General features: G+C 46.4%; 2 protein-coding genes across 7 annotated transcripts in view; one reads left to right on the top strand and one right to left on the bottom strand.

Annotated features, from left to right (window-relative positions):
* Positions 1–23,202, top strand: part of CTNNA1 (catenin alpha 1) — a 119,525-nt gene that overhangs the window by 51,544 nt on the left and 44,779 nt on the right. For 2 of the 4 annotated variants that reach the window (XM_088173968.1, XM_088173967.1), the window contains exons 8-9: positions 16,699–16,779; positions 17,570–17,722. In XM_088173968.1, coding sequence (XP_088030094.1) covers positions 16,699–16,779; positions 17,570–17,722 — 234 coding nt within the window. Of the gene's footprint in view, positions 1–9,956; positions 10,213–10,782; positions 10,900–16,698; positions 16,780–17,569; positions 17,723–23,202 lie in introns of those variants that run through there. The other 2 variants (XM_088173970.1, XM_088173969.1) reach the window with 2 other exon arrangements.
* On the bottom strand, positions 7,224–10,124 carry LRRTM2 (leucine rich repeat transmembrane neuronal 2). 3 transcript variants are annotated; one of them, XM_088173973.1, is made up of 2 exons: positions 9,429–10,124; positions 7,224–8,662 (listed from the first exon to the last, which is right to left on the bottom strand). In XM_088173973.1, the coding sequence occupies exons 1-2, from the start codon at positions 9,456–9,458 to the stop codon at positions 7,541–7,543; spliced, it is 1,152 nt and encodes a 383-aa protein (XP_088030099.1). In that variant the 5' UTR covers positions 9,459–10,124; the 3' UTR covers positions 7,224–7,540. The 3 variants fall into 3 exon arrangements, with proteins under 3 accessions (XP_088030099.1, XP_088030100.1, XP_088030098.1); XM_088173974.1 differs by having other exon boundaries at positions 7,224–8,641; positions 9,429–10,117; XM_088173972.1 differs by having other exon boundaries at positions 7,224–9,090; positions 9,429–10,012.

Raw genomic sequence — 23,202 nt, 5'->3', positions numbered from 1 at the left:
CTCGTGTCCTTTTAGAAAACTTAGAAGAAAAAGTCAAATTATAGACTTTGTGGATTAAAACCTGAAGAGCTGAAATAGGATTTGGTTACCTGCCAGCCCAGAAAGGTTTGCTCAGTGTCCTTGGCAGCCAAACCTCTGGAGTTGTGCACACAGAATCAAACACAGAATTGTGCTCATGGGACACTTGTCATCTTTTTGTCCCACAGAATGGTTTGGGTGGGAAGGGACCTTTAAAACCTTTTAACCCCAATCCAGCTCTCTGCAATGAGCAGGAACAGCTTCAGGTAGATCAGGTCACCCAAAATCCTGTCCAAGCTGGCCTGGAATGTTTCCAGGGAAACATCCACCACCTCTCTGGGTAACTTCACCACCCTCACTGTAAAAAAATTCCTTCCAAAATAAGACCCAGAGCATGTGAATCCTGTGTCAAATATGGCAAACAGAACTTTAACTCATGATAATAAATTTTTCCTAAAATCTTCATGGTAATGATGCTGTTGATTAGACACCAATGATTTTGTAAAGCTTTTCCTTAAGAACAGATTAGAGGAAATTCTGACATCGGGGTTTTGTGGTGGGTGAACACTCTCACTGAATCCTGGACATTGTCTGAGGAGGGAGCCAGGGTTTCCCAGTGCTGCAGTTTTCAGTTCATTTGTGCAATCCTCTCCAGTCAAATTCTTGAATCTCAATTTTTTTGAAGTTGTCTTAACAGAGGCTACATTTAAAAGTGAGTTGCTAGTGATGTTGACATTTCCTTGTTCCTAATTGGATTTAATGGTTTTGCATAATATATTCAGAATACTGGTTCCTCTCTTAGGTGTGTTACCTTTGCTTGTGAGAACAGCTGGGTTTGTAGTTGAGAGATGCTTTTGCTTGTAAAATTAGTCTCTGAGAGTTTAAGAAAATAGATATATCATGTGCTGCTTTGAAGTATTAGAAGGATTTGAGAGGCAGTTTGCCAACTGACATTTAAAACCCTTGAGAACTTGTTCCAGCCAAACCTTTTGATAAAAAAGTAAATGCAGCTATGGCTTAGTTACTAAAATGATTTTAGCTGGAAGTTCAGTGTATGTATCATCTTGGAACATCCTAAATAAAACTTGTTCTTTTATTCAGTTCTGATCCCAGCTTTTGGGCCGTGTCTGTGAGTTTGTCACTTCTCAAACCCAGCAATGCTTGCCTTGATGTCTGGAGGCTGTGGTGGCTCTGGTAACTCATGTAAAGAGCATTTCTTGTACCAGGAATGGTTTTGGGACCCTTCCTGGGGGGCTGTGGCTCAGAGCTGATGGGATGTCTCACTGTGGGACACCCCCTTGGAAATGCCAGCTCCTGGCTGGCACAGTGACCCCCAGGTGGCCCTGGAGGTGTCCCAGGGGCAGAGCCAGGCTGGGCCAGGGCTGTGCTGATCCTGATCCAGCTGCTCAAGGGCTCAGAGCTTGCCTTTGGTTTGGTTTTCACTCCCATCCTGCTCATTCAGTTTTTGTTAGTCAGGTCACACCTGCTTTGGGCAGAGCCTGTGCAGCCCTGCTCACTGTGGTCCAACAGAAAGTTGGATTTTGCTCACTGTGGTCCCACAAAAGGTTGGATTTTGCTCACTGAGGTCACACAAAAGGTTGGATTTTGCTCACTGAGGTCACACAAAAGGTTGGATTTTGCTCACTGAGGTCACACAGGAGGAGCTGGGTTTGCTGTGACTCTGGCAAATGGCCCAAACCTGACTCTCCTGCTAGGCCAGTGGGTGCAGACTGCTTTTAACAGAGAAAAATGAGCTTTTGACACCTCTGCTTGAAAAGGGAGGAAGAAAGAGGCAAATTCAGTTTTACAGTATACACAATTTTAATAACAAAATGCTTCTGTACACTGCACTTGTTTTACTCCATTACTCACACCCCCTCCCACCAGAAGTTGGCTCTTGAAACATAATTTAAACACAGTGCATCTAGGACTCTGTAATCTTGGCTTGCTAAGCTGGTAGAATAGTTCACTTACTAGTGTTTTCATTAGTAAAAAGGAAAATGGGGTGAGTTTTGTTTGGCTTTTTCCAGAGGAGTGCTTGGGAGATGGCAGGCATTGCTTCTCAGTGGTGTACAACAGTGTCTCACCCCATCTGAGGCCTGATTTCTACCCCTCAAAAACCTTCTGGTACCTTTCCCTGGATGCCTCTCAGAAGATTTTTACACGAGATGTGAAATGCTGAATTTCCAGCTGATTCTGAAATGATCTCGAAGCATCCTGCTAACGTGGTGCCTTAAAAAGCAAAGCCCAGCACCAATTTTAGCATCTGGGACATTTGCAGTGGAGGAAGGTGTGGGGAGGGAGGAGCTGCTGCTTTTGGTTTCTGTTGTTTCCTTGCCTGTTCCTTTTTGGGGGGGAGGAGGAGAAGTACTGTATCCCCTTCTGAACTTGTTCAATTTTTATGGAAAACTTCATAAGAAAGATGAAATTCAGCTCCTGGGTAAGTTTCATAGGTCTGAACAGATGGATTTTGATAGCTACACAGATCACAAAATTAAATCAACTTTATTTCCATTAAAGTAGTACAGAAATTATCTTAGACACATTAAAAATAAGTGTGCAGTGCAGATTTCTGGTTTAAAGCCGTGGGATGTTTCTGATTTTCCAAGGCAGCAATAGGCCCCTGCCTTGTGAGGGGTAATGGGACAGAAGCTCAGATGTTCAGATTTGCATGGGGCTGATCACTGAAAAATTGGATCATTTCTGCTTGGGGGAGAAGCAAACAAAACCAAACACGGATGGAGCAGCGTTCATTGTGTTTCCATCTGATAGGGAAGGGGAACTCTTCAGCTGCAGCCTCAACACTCAGCCATTTCACCCTTCATCGAGTAATTTTTACTTGTGTGCATTTAAACACTGATCTAATGCAGAGAGACTAACTGGGAGCATTAATTCAGCCTGTTCCAGGAGAATGACTCAAAACCTGAACTTGTGCTGCTGGGTTTGCATCTCACTGGCACGAGGGTGGGGAGCAGCGAGGATGGCATGAACACCTCCAAAACAGCACAAAAAATTGTGTTTCTAAAAGACCCAAAGAGCTCAGAGGTTGTGGCTGGAGGTGTGGGATCTGTACAAAACGAGGCTGTGCAGCAGAGATGGTGTTTGGGGAGGGCAGGTTAACGAGCCACCAGCCACTGCTGAATACAATTAATTGAAACCAAATCATCGTGGTTCTTGTTCCATCAACAAAATAAATCAGGGATTGCCGAGTAGCACAATTATTCCTATCCCCTCCTTGCCTGGAAGAGTCACAAGCAATTGCAAATGGAAGACAGTAACTTTAAAATAAAATATATTTCCAGCCTGTGGCTGTGTCCTTGTGCAGAGCTGGCTCTGCCTGGTGCTCGCTGTCCCTCCACAGGGAATTCAAGTTGACTTCCCTGCTACTGTTTGACATTCTGGGAGTTTTATGATACCTGTTACCCTAAATGTAATGTTTGCTGAATTGCTTTGCTTACGCCTGGAACCTGGCAACAAATGGGTTTGGAAATAGCAGAGGTAAAGCAGAGCATTTGGGAGCTTGGCTGTGAGTTAGTGAGGAGTGAGGAGAGGGAAGGGGAGCAGTGCTGGGTTTGTCCCTTCTGGGCTTGTCCCTGTTGGGTTTGTCCCTGCTGGGCTTGTCTCTGCTGGGTCTGTCCCTGCTGGGCTGTCCCTGCTCTGCTGTGTGCAAGCCAAGCACTGCAGCACCAGTGGGAACTGGGAGTGCTGCTGGGAGGGAGAACTTGGGTGCTTGGAGAGGCACTGGAGCAGCTTTAATGCTTGGAAAATGGCTGTGAGTGGTCGGGATGGGGAGGAGGGTTAAATGCAGCATTTGCTCTTCTGGGGTGGAATTAAAAGCTCGTAAAGATGGAGTGGGACAGAGCTGGGCTGTTGGGAAAGCAGCTCCTCATCAAGCAGCCACTTCTTGTTCCTGTGTGGAAGACTGAGGAGGGGCCCCTTGAGCTGTGTGACAGCCAGGCTTTCTGCAGGATGGGTGGCATTGCCTCCTGTCACCTGCCAGTGGTGACACCTGATGGGGGTGGCAGCACAGCCACTTTATTTGGCTGCCAGGATAATTAATGAGCTCAGTGATCACTTTGTCTGTGCTGTACCCTGCAGCTGGAGGTGAAATCATCCCCAGGCTCCCAGAGCTGAGCCAGGGCAGGGACAGTGATGCCCCCACTCCATGCCCACTCACCTGCTCCTAGAGCAGCATCCTGGCAGAGCTGTGGGCACTCAGTCATGGGAAGGAACAAAGCAAATCTTCCTGCAGCCACCTGAATACCCCAGTGTGGGCTGGTATTTCTCAGCTCTGGCCTTGTGCCTCACGTGGGATTTAATCATCCAGAATATCTGCTCTTTGTCCACCTACCCCACAGGATTTTTTTTGTAGTCAGTTGAAAGCAATAATTAATTTCCCAGAACAGATGTAAATGGACTCAGTATTAACAGTAACAAGAGTTCAAAGATAACTCTATGGATATCCATTAGGCTTCAGTGGATCTCTTCCATTAAAGTACAGAGTCAAGGGAAGTAAACAAAATATTGGTTTTATAATAAGGGCACTGTATGTAAAAGTAAAATGATGCAAATTAATATCTTCAAAACCAGCAATTGAAAAACCTTTATGTAAAAACAGAAGTTACTTATCTTGCTATAATTGCCTTGGACGAATTCATCTCACAAGAAAACATCAAACTGTTGTATAATTGCACCCTAAATACCTCACTAAGTGGTAATACAGAGAGAAAAGCAGAGTGAAATAGCAAACAGATTTTTATGCAGTGGTTTTTCTGTTTAAAAAGTTTGCAGGATAGTTTAGTACATCACAATTAGCATACTGTAATTATGGATTTGGTCAAGGTATGGCAACACTGTGAGGAATTTCATTTCTTCATCAGGGTGTGCTGGTAATTGTTTAACACTGCAGCATTGGACACAACACATTTTTTAGTTATACATACATGTATATATATATAAAATAATTCTCCATCCCTCTGAATCTTTTAGCTTTGGTTAGAATGTTTACAATATTTGAGCAGTTGACTTAAAAATAATGTAATCCTTTGCAGACCCCCCACCCCCCCACCCTCGTGGCATCTGAGTACCACCATCACTGCATAGATCTGCAAATATTTACATATAATTCCATAATAGAGTATAAATAGCAATATGGTACTTCTGGCTAAAGAAACCAAATTACCCCTTAGAATGAGGTGTGTGTGTGTGTGTGTATATATATTTATATATGATTTTTTAAAAAGTCATACTAGTTTAGATTCTGTCCCATATCGAGTAAGAAACGAAACATTTTTCAGTGAACTATTCTATAAACTAATCATATTCTCCTAACTTATCAGAAGGGGTCTTTTTTTATCTTGAATTTTGGAAGAGGAGGACAAGTGAGAGCTTATATTACAGGGGCTAATTCTGTCTCCAGAGAAACCAGTGGAGTTAGTGCATGAAAATAGCTTTCCAGTGAGAGGAAGCCTCAGCTGGGGGGGCAGCAGGGGGACAAAGAGAGGCTTCTTCCTTCCTTCCTTTCTCCCTTCCCTCTTCTCCTTAACCTCGCTGTTGATATTTGCTTTTAATTAAGAGAACCTTGCATTAAGGGTATTTACACATGAAAAGGTGTTGAAATGCTGTTTGTTCATCGTCATTAAGTAATTAGCCTGAATTCATGAAAAGCATCATCAAGTGAAACCAGGGAGCCGAGGGCTGAATGTATTTAATAATTCCAATCGATCCTGGCGTGCTGAGCTTCCCTAAAGGAGCTGCACTGCCAATGTGGGGACACACGGGGGGCTGTCCTGCTGCTGGGGGAGTGTGTGCCCATCCTTCCTGGGGCTCTGTGTGCCCATCCTGCTGCTAGGGGAGTGTGTGCCCGTCCTTCTGGGGCTCTGTGTGCCCATCCTGCTGCTAGGGGAGTGTGTGCCCGTCCTTCCTGGGGCTCTGTGTGCCCATCCTGCTCCTCTGTGTGTGTCCATCCTGCTCCTGGGGGAGTGTGTGCCCATCCTGCCCGGGGCTGTGTGTGTGTGTGTGTGTGTGTGTGTGTGCCCACGTGTGTGTGCCCATCCTGCCCGGGGCTCTGTGTGTGTGTGTGTGCCCATCCTGGTCCTCTGTCTGTGTGCCCATCCTGCTCCTTTGTGTGTGTGTATGTGTGCCCATCCTGTCTAGGGTTCTGTGTGCCCATCCTGCTCCTCTGTGTGTGTCCATCCTTCCTGGAACTGTGTGTGCCCATCCTGCCCAGGGCTCTGTGTGTGTGCCCATCTTTCTCCTCTGTGTGTGTGTGCCCATCTTGCCCAGGGCTCTGTGTGCCCATCCTGCTCCTGGGGGAGTGTGTGCCCATTCTGCTCCTTTGTGTGTGTGCCCATCCTTGGGGCTGTGTGTGTGTGTGTGTGCCCATGTGTGTGTGCCCATCCTGCTCCTCTGTGTGTGCCCATCCTTCCTGGGGCTCTGTGTGTGTGTCTGTGCCCATCCTTCCCAGGGCTCTGTGTGTTTGTGCCCATGTTTGTGTGCCCATCTTTCCTGGAGCTCTGTGTGTGTGTGCTCACCCTGCCTGGGACTCTGTGTATGTGTGTGTGTGTGCCCATTCTGCTCCTCTGTGCCCACCCTGCCTGGAGCTCTGTGTGTGTGTGTGCCCATTCTGCTCCTCTGTGCCCATCCTTCCTGGAGCTCTGTGTGTGTGCCCACCCTGCCTGGAGCTCTGTGTGTGTGTGTGCCCATTCTGCTCCTGTGTATGTGACCATTTTGCTCCTCTGTGTGTGTGCCCATGTTTGTGTGCCCATCCTGCTCCTCAGTGTGTGTGTGCCCGTGTTTGTGTGCCCATCCTGCTCCTCAGTGTGTGTGTGTGTGTGCCCATCCTGCCCGTGTGTGTGCCCATCTGAACTGCACACACAGAGCTAAACTGCATTTCAGATAAATTCACCCCAGTGCCCTGAAATTCCCACCTGCACCTTTGCTGCTCTTGATTCTTTTTTTCTTTTCTTTTTTTTTTTTTTTTTTTTTTTTTCCCTCCCTTCCTTAACTGAAGTGAAATGCTCAGAGGAGGAAAAGCTTCCTCCCTGGCTGCCCTTAAAGTGCCCAGAGGCAGCTGCAGTGTTTGGGATCCTCCAGCTGCAGTGGAACAAGGAGCACACGTCCCCCACAGATCCCTGCACGCATCTCCAGCCTCCTTCCCCTCGGACTGTTTGCAGTAGAAAAAGTAGAATATGGAGACTCGGGTATAAAGGTTTACACACAGTCATATAATTACATAACATGAAACATTTTACATAGCTTGAGGTGAGCATCTCTTTAGACTTTTAAACAGTAGGAGTGCAAGTTTAATGTAATCATTGCTTCTTTAACACTGAAAATATTATGGATTTATTTTTTAAAAAAACTTAAAAATACCGCACCACTCCATAAACAATGTTTCCATTAAGTAGCTTGGAAAATTAGGCTTTATGTCAACATTTTGTAAAAATTAGAATCTGATGTAGGTCCCTACAATTTTAAAGTAGGTTACTTATCTGATTTACTTTGTGACGGGCTGCAGGTATTATACTTCACATTCTTTATAGGGCAGCTGCTGGCACTTGCACTGTCCGTAGCCATTGATGATGATGAAGGGTCCTTCGTGGGTGGGTTCGTACTCGTTATAGGGTCCTTGGTCTGACATATTGGCCATGTGCAGCCGCGTTTGGGATCGGAGCTGCCTGTGGTTTTGAATCATTGAGCACTGCCTAATTCTTCTGAGTGTGGGAGGGCAGCACTTCCTGGAGATGAACACTATAAAAATGATAAAAAAGAAAGAAAACAATAAAGCCATTGTTCCTGTAATTACCCTCTGAGTGAAGATGGCATTGTTTGGCTCGGGGAACTGTTCTTCGGTGGTAACGACCATGCCTGCCGTGGTTGGAATCTCTTTGTCTCCCACATGGAAATGAGAGGAGCTGATTCTTTTCGTGTACTCGGTAGTTGGAGCCGTGTACGACGTCGTAGCCACGGGGGTAACCACAGTCGATAAATTCCAGCAAAGCTGAAAACCATACACTGCATCCAGAATATCCTCTCCCTGGGTGTGGTCGGGGCTGTGGCAGAGGATGGAGTGCTCCCACCGACCTTGGAAGCCACTCAACCATGTGGCCAAGGCGCAGATCTTTGGGCTGCATTCCCACAGATTGCCGGAGAGGCCCACGGTGGTGAGGGATGTCAGCGAGCTCAGGATCTTGGAATCCAGGGTGGTGAGCTTGTTGTTATCCATGAGGAGGGTTTTAAGGTTAGGCATAGTTTCAAAGACGGTGAGGTCGATGGCTTTGATTTCGTTTCCAGTCAAATCGAGCTTTGCTAAGGTGCCCCAGGTCCACTCCATCCCACACGTCAAGTTGCTAATTTTGTTCCACTGCAAGAAGAGCGTGTGCAGGCTGCTCAGCCGGAGGAAGTGAGCAAAATTAATCTTTGTCAGCTGGTTGTGCTCTAGGTGAAGCTCCCTCAGCTTGATTAATCCCGCAAATCCATTGCGAGCCAAACTTCGCAGGCGGTTTGTGCTCAAATCCAGGAATTCCAGGCTACGGCAGTCCCAGAACAGGCGGACCGGGATGGTCCGCAGGGAGTTGGATCGCAAGTGCAAGGTCTGTAGCTTGCGAAGGCCGTAGAAGAGCTCGGGGTGCAGAGAGGATAACTGATTAAAAGAGAGGTCCAAATTCTGCAGGTTAAGCAGCTGGCTAAAAGTTGTGTTTGGCAAATGAAAGATTTTGTTGGAACTTAAGACTAATTCCTTAAGTTTATACAGTCCTTGAAAAGAATCTTCTCTGACTGTTGCAATTTGATTATGATCTAAGTGAAGCCAAGTAAGTTGACTGAAGCTTGCAAATTGATCCCTTTCAAGTTCAGAAATATAATTGTGCCTCAGTGACAAACCTAGCGAGCCCTTTTCAGTGGTGTTTGGCACTGAGTGAAACCCCTGAGAGTCACAGTAAAAGAGCAGCTTCTCACAGCGACATTTTGGTGGACAAGCCATGCCCAAGGCAGGCAGCATTTTTAAAACCATACTCATTGCATATAGTGCTGCCAGCATACGAGCCCCTAATGGCCACTTGAAATGTAAGCCTGCAGAATATAATTTAGGAAAACAACAAGATAGGATAGCCTTATCAGTACACTTGGAACATCACGGTGGAAGATTTCACTGCAGATAACATTGCCATGCATTTCCAACAAGCTAATTCTAAATGCAAGAAACAACTTACTACGACAAACCGAATAGTTGGACATTACACTTAGGAGGAGGCTTTATCTCGATTACGGAGGGTTACAGCGGCACTATCAGAAAACATTTTTTTCTTTCATAAGGTTCAGTGCAGAGCAATCAGCTTTAGCATCTTAACTGCTCCTTTAAAGCAGAGCTGTCATTCATTATACAAGGAACAGAGAAACGCAGAACTTACCCATTCTTTTGAGTACATTGGAGGGTGCATTCAGTCGTAGTTCGAGACTCAACGCCGTGAGTCTGTGAAAGGCTCTAATGTAAGACAGCCTTGAATAATTGACTGGGTTTAGTGTCCTTTGATATTAGTGCAAAATCCACGATGTTCTCTTGGAATATTCCTTTTGAAAATCGCTGCCTTGATCTCCTCTGACAGGTCTGCAATTTTTAAATCTTAAGACAAGTTTTCGTCCTCCGTGGCTGCTCAGCTGGTTAATTGAAGCTCACGTTTTCCTTTTCCGCAGCTGTGCCTTCCTTTAGTCCTAACTTGTTGATGGCAGATGGGTGGCTTATTGCTGAGAGAAGCTCCTGTAGTAGCATGAGTGCATTTACTGAAAAGCTTTTCAGGGAAGCGGCACAAGAATGGATTTGCTTATGCGCTGCGACCACACAGGGCTCTATATAGGCTGACGTCACCTGGTGACGTTCCTTTTGTTTGGGTTTTCCAGAAGCTTTGCTGTTTTAAAGCGTTGTGCTGCATGCTGTGATCGTGTTAAAGACCACTGATAGAGGGGGAGAAATGCAGCAGCAGCAGGAGCAGGAGGCACTGGAGCACCCTGCTCCCCCCACATCTGCGCCGCCTCTGCTCGGCTGGGGTTAACAGCAGCGCAGAGCCACGGCTGGAGGAGCCTGAGTGCTGCCTGCTCCCACCTCTCTGCTCCAGCTCCCCGCACAAAAGGAACTTTTAGAGGCCAAAATGCGCAGAGTTTGAATAGAGGATGCTGGTCAGCACCGGCTTTATGGAGGTGAGAGAGGGATTGGGCAGCTCAGAGCTCCGTGTGCCAGCTGTGTGTGACTGTGGTCCCTGCAGAAGTGCAGAGAGCAGAGCTGGAGCTGGAGCTGGAGCTGGAGCTGGAGCTGGAGCTGGAGTGTCAGGAAGTACAAACCGGGAGCAGGGCACAGGAGCGAGAGCTTCAAGCCAGGAGAAATTTCTGGAAAAAGCAAAGCTTGCGTTATAGGAGGGCACAGGAAAAATTTAATTGGAATCCAGCTTGACAGCGTGCGGTTATGAAAGTAGAAAATCTATTTTCTCCTCCCAAACGGTGGCTTTTGTACTTGCTTTTTTGCTGGGCACTGGAGTGCAGGGAGGAAACGGTGAGATGGGCATTTCCAGTCGGGCTCAGAGCAGCGTGAGGGTTTCCTTGTGGTCACCCACACTGTCCTGCCGTGTGTCCCCACACAGGGGGGACCCCAGGTGCAGGAGCCCCTGGCTGCAGGCTGGGTCTGTAGCAGTTATCCTGTGGGATTGGGGCTGCAGAGCTGTGTCCCTGCAGGGCTGGGTGTGCTCTCCAGCCCTGCCAGGCTGTGGCCAGAGCAGCACACGCAGCCAGGAGAAGGACTCAGGGCTCTTAGGGCTCTTTGTTTGCTTTAAAGGTTTCATTGCCCCGTTATTCAGAGCAGCCTCTCCTCTCCAGGACAGCTGGTGCTCGGAGGTAAATGACCAAAGGTTTGACTGACATTTTTCTGTGTTTTTAGGATGCATGTGCAGGTAAAGCCTTTGGAGGCTGCTCTGGTGTTAGCTCGATGTGGGTGCAGCAGGGGGATGCTGGTTTCCTGCTCCAGGCAACTTGGATAAGCTTTTTTTTTTTATATTTTATTTTCACCTTGAGATATAAAGCAATAATGTAGAGGAGGGACTTGGAAATGTTTGCTGTGTAGCAGCAAGGTATCACCTCCAACCTCCAAGATCTGGAATGAGCCGAGAATAGCAAATTTCCCATGGTGATGGAGCAAGATGAATTGAATTGTGTCAAAAAGAGGGTTTAAAAATAAAATGGCCGTTTATATTTTTTTATTAAGTGTTGGTTCCTGGCTTTGGTTCCTTGGAGGTCCTTGCTTAAATCAAGACCTGCTGTTCTCTGCCTGCTTCTGCTTTGTCTGTCCTGGGGCTGCCTCTGGTGCTTCCTTCCTGGGATGGGCAGGCTCAAGGGGAGCACTGAGTGAAAAGTAAAGGGATGGAAGAGGTGAACACACAAGAATAAAATCTCAAAAACCTCGAAAAAAGCTAAAGTAAAACAAATAAACCCTCCCCTGAACCCATCAGGAGAGTAACTGTCTTGAATGATTAAGCAAATTAGGAGATGTTAGATAAATCCCTTAAATTGCTCTGCCATAGTAAATGTTTTCACATTTTCTCCAGTGTGAAAGAAATACATGAAAAGAAATTACATAAATCTATTGAAAGAGATTCTCCTTGTTTAATGTAGAGTGTAGGACGAGCTCAGGCTCAGCTCCAGCTGTCCAATGGAACCGTGGCTCTGCAGTTCTCTGATCCCAGGTGCTGCTTGGAATTCCAATAACATTTCAATATGTTACCATAACATTTAACAACAGGCATTGCAAAGGCTATAATTTGAGGTCAACTGTTAGCCCTCTCCAGGGCTGCCTCTTTTTCCCTCTTACCAGGAGACTGAAATTTAGGTATTGTTGGAAACATTTTGCTTTTTTGCATCAATATCTGCTGGTAGGTTCCTCCCACGTTAAGATTGTGTAATTTGGCACAGAGTTAAGAGTTAATGTTCAAACACGGTGAGTTGCTCCTTTTCTGAGGCTCTCCATTCTTTGGCCCTTAACCAAACAAGGGCTATTTAGCACCTTGCCAGCGAGTTTCCTGTTTAGGAAACTGTTAACACGAACTTTATGGGCGTTTTTCTTAGCAAAACATGTTTTTATGTGCACTTGCTGTGAAATAACAGTTATTACCACAAGTGTGCATCTCAGTCTCCCAAGTCTGGAACGCTGCAGGAACATTCACGTTGTTCTTTGGGAGCTGCCTGGGGTGTCAAGGTGCAACAGGTTGGGAATAAACCCCCAGAAAACTCATGGAAATGCATCTTCTTCTGAGCCTGGAAACTCGTTGGCCAGCATGAAAAATCATGTCTGGTGCCACCTGGGCACTTCTGCCCCAGCTTTATGGCAGCCTGAACCTTCAGGTGCAGCATGGACAGGGAAACTTTTGGGGTCTTCTCACCTAGCCCAGTCCTGGAGCTGCAGCACAACTGGTTTTCCTGCTAAACCCATGTGCTGGCAAAGTAGAATTGCACCCTGAGGCGAGCCTTGTCATTTAGTTAGGCTGACATCTTGTGGAAGCCTTCCTAGTGCATTAAGAACAACATCCAAGATGATTTTACTGGATGGGGACGTGGGGGCTGCGTGACTTTGCTGTGCTGGGGGCCTGGAGGGTGCCAGCCCTGAGCCTGCAGCCCCTGGGACGTGCAGGTGTGGCACTCACAGCAGCCAGGGAGGGCACTGGGGAGTGTCAGCACCGTGGGGAACACGGGAGCTTTGCTGCTTTTCCTGAAGGTTGTGGTGGTGCTGTGTCACAGGGCTGTGAGGCAGGGACGTGTGGCTGGAGTGTCACCCTGTGTGCTCTGTCACTGAGCCCTGGGTGGGGACACCTGGGACAAAGCCATGGCAGGGATGTGCCCAGGGCTTCAGGGCCAGCTGCAGAGTGCTTTGGGGAGGGCACTGGGAGGGATGGGTGTCCTTGTCCTCATGGGAGCAAAGGGCACAGTGTGGTGGCACAGCATGGTGGCACAGTGTGGTGGCACAGCGTGGTGGCTGTCACCTCCCTGTCCAGCAGCTCTGCACCTGGCCCTGGCTGCACATTGTAATTCCTCCTTGTACCAGGGTGAGTGCAGAGCCACCCTTGCCCTCTCTGTGCTGCAGCCTGGCAGGGCTGTGGCATGGCCAGGGGGACAGTGACAGTGCAGGCAGCTTTATTGTCACTCAGGTTCTTGCTGACCCCTGGCCATGCCATGCTGCCCATTTGCTGTGCTGAGCTGGGGGTGGCTGTGGGAGATTCCTTCCTGCAGCAAAGCAGGCCCTGCTTCCCTTGGATGTGAAAGCTCTGCTGGAATTGGTGTGGGTCACACATCAGTGCTCCCTCTGCCTGGCCTGCAATCAGCCCTGTTGTGTCTGGAATTTGTTGGCAGCCCTGCTGTCACAGTGATGTGCATGGCTGTCCTCTGCAGACACAGAATTAGGCTGGGTGGCAAAGCCAAGCGTGGTTCACGGTGCAGCTGAGCCCTGCTGTCCCCTGTCCCCTGGCAGCAGAGCTCAGAGGTGGCACAGTGCCAGCAGTGCCTGCCCACAGCAAGGTGTGCCAGGCACTCACCTGTCACTCACTCAGCCCCCATCATTAACCTGTTGGACTGACAGCCCAGAAGTCAATTCACAGGCTCCTGAAGCAGAAACCTCTGTGCCAAGCATCCTTGTTGGGTGGTGGGAGGCAGGTGGGGCAGTGGTGGCTCTCAGCAGTGGCACATCTGGCTCACATCTGGGTGCTGATTTGGGAGGGGGCACGCTGGGCTCTGCAGGGATGGTGCTGAGCAGGAGGCACTTGTCTCTCAATACCTCTGTGGGCTCAGCTTAACCCAAAGTGATGATGAACCTTTAACAGCAGATGTCTGTGATATTCAGCTACACAAACATATCTTGGAGTGGCTGGTTACAGAACATGCTCTGCTGATCCTGGTGGAGTGCAGCACCAGCACCATGCTCCTGTACCTCTGTAAATCACTCAGGATTAGATTTGAACCTCCACAGCTGTAGGAAAAGCTTGAGTCTGTCCTTTGCTTGTCAGAATTCAGATAGCACACGTACAGCTTGTGACAGAAATGGGGATTCTGCTCCCCTCCCTGTGTACAAATCCCCTTTCTTTGCTTCGAGCATTCAGACAAGCCCTGCTGGGGCTGGTGGTTGAGCTGGGACTGCAGGGATGTGACAGGGAATGTTTGTGGTGCTCTGCAAGCAGGGCACCAATGGTGGGGGAGGAGCAGAGATGAAGGGGGTGGGGGAAACGAGCGATTTTAACATCAATTCTATCTTCTTTGATAAAGATCTGATTTAATTTAAAGTAAATTTGCAGCGTGGCTAAATTTATTATCCATGATAGCGGTCAGAGTTGGGATATCACACTGCAGAATGATTGGCATGGTCATCATGACCCTATTAAATCTGCTGAATCTATTAGCTGCTCGCTGGCTGCGGGGTTTGTGATTCCCTCAGCAGAGTTTTGTGCTGAATATCTAAAAATCCCATTAGAAATCTGAATATTTGGGCTTCACTCTTGTGAGTCCTCCCAATCTCATGGATGCAGGAGCTGCTGGCTGAGCTGCCTTGTGCTGCTGGGTCATTAGCTGACTCCTCAGTGAAGGTTCACACCAGACATGAGCACCAGTTTTTAATGGTCACACTAATTGGTTAGTGGAACAAATCACCCAGAAGAGCTAAACTGGCCCTTCCACCAGCTCCTAATGGGGTTTGGATGGCCCCACAGTGTTTATTATGCAGGGGGGAAAAAAAAGGTCAGAAAACTTCAGCTGGGCAAAACTCAACGTTGTTGTCTCCAGGACCTTGGTTGGAATTGGCTGTGATGGTTTAAGGTGTCACTGGCAGCAGGGTTTGGGGTGTCCTGGGTCTGTCCTGGGTCTGTCCTGCTCAGCCCTAATGAAGGAACCCAATTAGTGCTAAATTAGCAGGTTGCTTTATCCTTGCAGCCTTCTGCAGTAAATTCTGCTCATGCTTTTGACAAGCTCCTGTACTCAAACTTCTGCATGCCAACAAGGTGGAAATAAACTGGAGCTGCCTTCCTAAAATGTGGTGGGGTTGGGTTGTGCAGCTCCTTCTGTGCTAGGACGTGGTGTAGTTCCATCAGTGAGAAATCAGTGCTGCTCAGGCTGTAATGTGCTTTTTGGGGTGTTTTGCATAGTGGTCCATTAGTGGAAGGCATCTCTTGGTTTTGCTCTCATCCAAAAGGCATCTGGTGCTGAGCACCGAGGCTGTTGTGGGCTGTGAAGCCAGGGACAGCAAAGTGGAGTTGATGGGTGGCCTCTCCTCAAATCCCTGCTCCTGCTTCTTGTTAAAATGGTAATGTGGGAGCACCCGGGGAGAAGTGAAATGGCACTTGTTGGAAGAGCTGAATGTTTGGCTTTGTGCATAATAGATGAGCACATTTCTCAGATCCAAACACAGTCCTGGGAAAAAGCCCCAGTGCGTGGGGAGGGTGCTGTGGGTTCAGTGAAATGGTCACCTTGCCGTGGGTAAAGAGGGTGAAACACAGGAGGGGAGGCAGCTGCCACTGCCTGGGGCAGATTCTGGGGTCACTGTCCCCTGTCCCCTGCAGGTGCCAGCCCTGCCCACTGCCACCAGCATGCCAGGGACAGAGCCACTGCTCAGGGAGCCTCGTCTGTCACATCCCCTGAGCAGGGCAGCAGCAGAGAGCTGGGTAAATCAGTGCATTAATCTTCACTTTATTTAGAGCCTTCAGCTTTGATTTTTGAATGTAGAGCACAGAAGGGGCCAGTGCCAGGGCTGCTGGAGGCTTGGCAGTGTCACAACGAGCTCCTGGGTTTAGCTCCAGTCACTTTTCAGTTACCTTTTGTGATGAGAATCAAATAACTTGATCATGGCAGTGACAAATCTTCAATAATTCATTACACTCTAATGACATTACAACATCCTGACTCCCTCCTCCCCATTTTTTATTTCTGCTGTAGAGTGGACTTGATGTTTTAGATTCAAGGCTGTTCATCCAAATATTTCACACCAGCCTGTCACCTGGAGAATTGATACCTGGCATACCCTCACTGCAGCACTGCTAAATGGTTTTTCTTCTCAACTGGATAATTATATTGATTGTGGCTTAGGACTTCAGAAATTGGATTGTGGTTGAATAAAGTGTGTTTTGAAACCCTGATATAAGCTGTATTAAAAAGAAAAATCTCCCAGCAAAACCAGACCACCAGCACTCTTATCTGGCTCTTTAATTTGATAGGAAGGAGGATATTTTTGACCCAGTGGAAAAGGAAACCCTGATGGAAAAGGGAAGCTGCCCCTGCTGCCTGGCCCTTTGGCCTCTCTAACAACAGGGCTCAGGGAAAAATGTGCTGGATGAAACCTTGGCAGCTCCCCATGGGCGGGCCTGAAGACTCACTTGAAAATGTTAAATTTCCATACCCAACCAATGGTTTAGAAGGATTTGACTTTTGATTCTGAGCTTTTGATTGCCTGCTCAGGAGCAGTGCTGTGTGATCCCTGGGGTGGGGGCATGGAGGGAGCAGTGAGTGCATTATTGGGGAGGTGGAGACTCTGCTGCCAGCGTGCAGAATCGCTTCACAAACCTCAAAAATGGAAAAAGGAACGTTACAATCTACTAGAAACCAATAACAACTGCTTTAACTCGGAGAGCCTGAATTGCTCTTGAGCTCTTTGTGTGTTTTGTTTTCCAGGCTGGCAGGAAGGAAAGGAGTGATGCCCTGAATTCTGCCATTGATAAAATGACCAAGAAAACCAGAGACCTGCGCAGGCAGGTGAGCAGTGGGACAGGTGATGCTGCTGCCTCACAAAAACCAGCCTGGCCATTTGTTTCTACAAAATGGGACACCAAATTTATTCTGCAAAAAATGAGGCACTGGGTTTGTCTTCAGTGAGTTAAAAGCCAGAAGCTTCCAGTGGGAAGCATGGGGGTGGGAATGTAATTCCCTGTTAATTCCCTGTGTGTGATACAGATGTTGAAGTCTTAATCATCCTTATGGCAAAAGAGATTTAAAAACCCAACCAAAACCCCCCCAAAAAACAACTTTCACTTGATGGGCTTCAAAGATAATCAGTGATATTTTATAATTCTGGTGGTGTTCATCTCAACCTGGTTTTTTTTTTTTGAGAGCTGTATTTATGTAGAATCAGCCTTTGTCTGTTTGGTTTTAAAGCAATATATTCCCATTTTTGAGTAAGCGAGAATATGGATCAGGTTTGTTGAAAAATGTTTTTATTCTAGCAGAAAAATAAAAAAGTTAAATCAGTGTGTTGTTTAATCAGCTGAAGGAAAGCAGCAAATTTACTCAGACAAAACCAATATGAGCTGCTAAATCAATATTTGTGGCCAAACTGGTGACTTGCACTTCTATAACTAATCCATTTTTTAAGGAGATTTAATTTAAATTGAAGCAAGAAGTGTGTAGACAAGATTTTGTGCAGGGAAAGCCTCGGTCACACAAAAGAAAAAGGATCAGTGACAAAAGTAGTTTTAAGTTTTACATGTTAATACAGCAAGAGTGGAACACTGCTGAGGAATAACTCATTCTTTTATTTTTATTTTAGCTCCGCAAAGCTGTTATGGACCATGTTTCAGATTCTTTTCTGGAAACAAATGTTCCTCTTTTAGTATTGATTGAAGCTGCCAAGAATGGGAATGAAAAAGAAGTTAAAGAATATGCCCAGGTTTTCCGTGAACATGCCAACAAATTGATTGAGGTAAGATGGTACAAATTAAAATTTAATTGTTGCTAGTTAAATTAAGGCAAGACTAGGCAAAACAGGTTTTTCAATTGTGTTGAAGCACAAAGCAAATTGTGTAATAAATTTCCTTTTAAAATTTTATTTGAATTAACTTAAACACGATTTAATATTTAAATAATTGAAAATGTAAGCTTATCAAAAGGAGCTGTTAAATAACCCATGCAGTTGTGGATATTACAAAGGGAGTTTATGATAAAGGTTTTGTTAATTGGAGGTTGTCACTTGGAGTAAGGGAGACCAGGGCATGATTGTTCTGCTGGACAGTTTGACCCATGGCTTTGAAGCCTGGAAGGTTTGTTTGTTTTTTTTCCAGTAAAATCCCACAAATACAAACAGGCCTTTAGTGTGAAGGCTTGCAGAATGAAGAGCTGCTTGTGTGTGAGTAAAGAGCAAAGAGAACACTTGGGGTGACAACTCAACTGTCCCCTGCCACCCCTCTGTGAGGAAAACCCAAAGGATCTCCAGCTGAGGCAGAGCAGAGCTCTGAGTGGGGGGAAAGCCAGGTGAACTGGGACCAGCCTGGCTGAACTGGGATTATGGAATCACTGAGGCTGGAAAATCCCTGTCAGCTGTGCTTGTCCCCAGAGCACTCGGTGCCACCTCCAGGAATTCCTGGGACACCTCCAGGGATGGGGATCCAACCCTCCCTGGGCACTTCCAATCCCTGCCCACCCTTTCCATGGGGAAATTTTCCCTAAAATCCACCCTGAGCTCCCCTGGCCCAGCCTGAGGCTGTTCCTCATTACCTGGGAGGAGAGACTGAGTCTCCCCTGGCTGTCCCTCCTGTCAGGGAGTTGCTTTCAGGGCCATTAGTGCCTTGCTGGCAGGAATTTCCATGGCTGTGTGTGCAGAGAGCAGCCCCAGAGCCTGTCCCTGCTCCTGGATCCACCTTGGCATTCTCAGCCCCTTGCCACCACCTTGGTGAGAGTTGTGTGCCAGCTGAGTGGCACAAACAAACAGCTCTAGGTATTGAAAAGGAAAGAGCTTCCAAAACTCTTCCTGTGCTCCTCTGTGCTTTCAGGCTCTGGCTGGGTGTGTTTGACCTCAGCAGCTCCCAGGGAGCAGTCCCAGGAGCTTGGTGTGTCTGTGTTTGATGATGTGTTCCAAGGCTTGTGGGGAGTACTCACACAGCTGGGCACCTTTAAACTGCTCCAGAATAAGAATAAGAATAAAAGAATAAGAATAAGAAAATAAGAATAAGAATAAGAAAATAAGAATAAGAATGAGAATGAGAATAAGAATAAGAATAAGAATAAGAATAAGAATAATCAGACATCACTAAAAGAAGCTTCTGACTTCCACAATGTGTTTTTTCTGAGTGCACTTTGCAACTGCTCCATAGTCCTGGGTGCAGGAAGTTTGTCCAGCTCTTTTAGAGCTGCTGTCTAAGCAATGAAAATAATTTAATTCCTTGAAGGCATCCATTTTTCTCTTTTGGCTTGTCGTGTTTCAGCATCAGTGCTGTCCTCCTAGAGCTGCAAAGTTATTCTAATCTAAATTTTAAGTAACTGACGTTGTTCTGCAAAGCAGCATGTGGAGGGAAGGCAGGGCTGCTGTGCCCTGCCTTGGCAGCAGGATCCAGCCTTGGGAACACTTTGAAGTGGGTTTGGTCTAAATCCTCCCTTCTTCATGTTGCAAGCCTGATTTATCTAGAAAATTATTTTTAGGGCTTGTTTACAGGAGAAGTTGAATCGTGTAACAATAGCAGTGTCTGTTCTGCCAGAGTTCTGCTACCTCCTCAGCAGATGTGTGGAATTTTTTGGCATAATTAGGAAGGAATAATGGTGCTGCTCTGTCCCTGAGCTTTTCCCCAGCCCTTTCCAGGTGAGCTCTTCCTCCCTGTCCCCTCTGGAGCCGTGTCCCAGCAGAGCAGCCACAGTTCCATCCTCACTGGCACTGGCCCTACCTGGTGTGCAAATACCAGAGGAGTTTTCAAAGCCTCTGTACAGCCAGACTCTCTTGTCTTCCAAGGACTATTCCCCTGAAAGTAGACATTCAGCAATATTTTTGACTGACATCAAAAGCTTTTGCTAAAATGATATGCTGCTGCAACAGCTTTTTGAAGGCTTGGTTATTGCTTTTGCTATTTGAAATGTAACTGTAGTTGTAGATGGTTTATAAACCTCTTTCCTGAATGGAGATGGATTCATGTACACACTTAGCTTGGACAGGAGGGAACAGTGTTCCTGCAGAGCCCTGTCCCAAGGGGCAGGACAGCCACCAGAGCTGTATGGGATGGCAGATTCACTGTGCAGGAAGGTGGCTTGGGGTGGGTTGCACTTGAGATGCCAGAATGGAGAAGGATGTGTGCCAGTTCCCTCATGATCCTGCTCTTGGGCAGGAAACTCAGGAGAAACAACAAAAGTTTGTGTGAGAACAGAGCTGAAGGTGTTCTGCCTGGTGAGATGGGCAGTGATTGCTGCAGGGCAGTGAGTGTGCAGGGGGTTTATCAGAACTGCCCTCGAGTGTGAGCAGCTCAGGACATCAAATGTGCCCAAACACTGCAGCAGAGGATGGAGCTGAGCTGTGGCATGGCCTGGCTGAGACATCATGTCCTTCCTGGAATCCTGGAATCCTGAATCCTTCCTGGAATCCTTCTTTTCTGGAATCCTTCTTTCCTGGAATCCTCCCTGGAATCCTTCCTTCCTCTCTGGAATCCTTCCTTCCTTCCTGGAATCCTTCCTGGAATCCTTCCTTCCTTCCCTGTGAGCTGGAGGAGTCAGTGAACCAGCCCCAGAGATACATAATGAGATAAATTCACTTTCATTTCATTTTTCATTCTCAGCTGTGGCCATACAGGAGAGGCAGTGCTGGTTCTGCCCTGGCTCAGCACAGGGAGTTCTTGTTCCTGCACTGCAGAGCTGTTCATGGGCCCTCCAAGCACCCATAAAGAGATGCAAGCACATGATTTGGGTAATTTCCTTTTGAAATGTTCCCTTCTTGGCAGCACAGCACTGTCTGCTTTTGTGGTTCCTAAAGTCCAGGCTGCCAGATTTGACCAAAAGGTGCAATAACCACAAAAAGCTGATTTGCCTCCTGGGTTTGTGTCTTCTGAAGAACCCATACCAAGAGCATCCCAAAGGGCTCCCATCTAATTTGTTTCCCACGTAGTAAAATCCCAACCCTTTTATCCTGCCTTTTGAAAACTGAGTAACAGTAAAAGAGTAGAATGAGCCTTGTCTCAGTTGAATAATATGTTTCAAAGATAGCTTTCAAAATTGCTCCGTGCTAACAGACCATTAACTCTGGCTGGATTTGGTTAAAGGAGTTTAATTCAGGAATTGAGAAGCCAATTTCAATGTAGCACACCAAGAATAACAGAAAGGACAGCATTTGGGGAAGCAGCCTAACAAAAAGTTAAATTCACTTGTAAACTATGGAAGTCTTCCCAATTTGCAGATTGTGAACTGCTGACTCCATTCCAGTGGGGTTTTTTTTGTTTTTTTTTTCCCATTGGGTGAGGTAGCCTTGGCTGCCCAGCTCTTGAGGAAGGGCATCCTTGGAGTGGCTGTTGGTGCCCAGGGCTGTCCTGCAGCCTGGTGCCATCCCAGTGATGTCACTGGCTCTTTTGTCCCTGCCAGCCTTTGAGCTGTGTTTGTGCTCAGCTGCCTTTGTGCTGCTCCCCGGGGATGCTCCTGCAGAGGGAAAGAGCCAGACATGTTCAACAGAAAACCTTTGCCACTGCTGCTGAATGCTTCAGAAAAGTGAAAATTAGCTTGTGGGTTTGTCACTGCTTACACTGAGAGACACTGTAACTCTGTGTGGTTCTGATGGAAAAGTTTTATAGACGTTAAGAAATTAGGAAGTAAAAGGTAAATGAGGACAGAGTCCAGGTTGAAGTCCTCCAGTTTGCTTGCTGAAGAATATTTTGGAGCTTGTAATTCCTTAAAAAGAACAAATGATCTCTTTCTTCCTCTGGAACTCCTCACTACCCTTGTGTCAAACGGTTTTTTCTCAACTTAAATTTTATTTATAAGTTTTCTTCTTACCAAGAGAAATACAGGTAAGACCAAAGAGGCAAAAGCTCTCAATGGTGTTTCATAAGCATTGATTTTTTTTTTTTTTTCTAATTGCCTTAAGTTATCTGAAAAGACTGCTCTGTGCCTTTTTTTAATGCACTGGGTTGCATCTTGCATATGGAGTGATGATTTTCTCATTTTCAGTGAAAGCCATGAACAGATGCAGACGGCAAATTTATTTGCTTGGAAAGAATCACATTTGGGCACTTGCAGCTCCATAAGCTTTCTGTAGCCTCTTGCTCTGACATTTTCCCCCTTCTGTTGCCCTCACTGTCTAGCCCCAATGTCCTGGAGTCATTCTTCAGTCTAAAATCTAAAAATACCCCTCTCCCAAAGCCTGAAGCCTTGCTACGTTTTTCTTGCAATTATCCTGATTTGCTCAGACTTGCAGCCTGTATGTTCTTCTCAACAGCTGCAGGTTTTTTTTACATGTGAAAGGCTTTTTTAAAATGTGAAGTGGATAAAACATAGCTTGGATTTCAAATAAAATCTGATTTTTGGGCTGGAGGCACCGTGATGGTCTTGAAGAGCTGAGGCTTGGCTGTCCCCTGCTCATTGTCACTTACCTGGGCATGGCCAGGTAGCATTTATGACAAAACATAAAATGGAAGAATCCAGCAAATCCAGCAGTTCATCTGCTCTGACAGGATTATCCTTTGTGTCTGTCAGCCCCCTGATTTCCAGAGTTCCCACTGAGTTTTCCAAACCTTTTTGGAGGTTTGCTCATCCTTGCAGTGCTGTCCCCTCCTGGCTGCCAGGCAGGGATGAGCACTTGGCACCCAGCTCAGATATTGGCTTGGAGTGTTTTTCTGAATTTTATTAAATCTCAAAACCCAGCATTTTCCAGACTAGGGTCATTACCAGAGCACCTCAGCACCTATTTTTCCAGCATTCTCATTTACAGAGGGAAAAATATCTGCCAACTCAGGTTTGTCTTTTATTGCTTTTCTTTTTAAGGTAATTTTGTATTACAAGGGAAATGTCCTTGCAGTATGGTCTGGAGAAGAGAGACAGAGTTATTTCCCATTTAAAATGGAGACCAAAATGAGCAAAATGTCTCTTCCAAAGCACAAGCACGTTTTCTGTAATTTGTCTATAGATAGCCTTGGCAGCAATTTCAAACTAATGTCTCCAATAAATGACCAGTGTAACTCTAATGTGCCCTCTGAAGTCTGACACTCTTCAACAGCTGATGCACTTTCCTTGTAAGTTCATTTTATTAGTCAACTAATTCATAAATAAATGAAATTCTTCTAGTAGAACATGCTTTCCTTACATTCATAATCAGAAAAGCAGGAAAGTCTCAGCAGAAAAATGTTCCTACATTTTTCAACAAAACTGGATATACAAATTTAATACATCATACATAAGTAAAGGCAAGTGACCTTTTAATAGGATAACTTCTGTTCTTGTAGG

Source organism: Sturnus vulgaris, chromosome 15 (assembly GCF_052056855.1).
Source record: "Sturnus vulgaris isolate bStuVul1 chromosome 15, bStuVul1.hap1, whole genome shotgun sequence".
NCBI lineage: Eukaryota > Metazoa > Chordata > Aves > Passeriformes > Sturnidae > Sturnus > Sturnus vulgaris.
The sequence above is the reverse complement of the archived record's forward strand: the minus strand, read 5'-3'. Positions and strand labels throughout refer to the sequence as shown.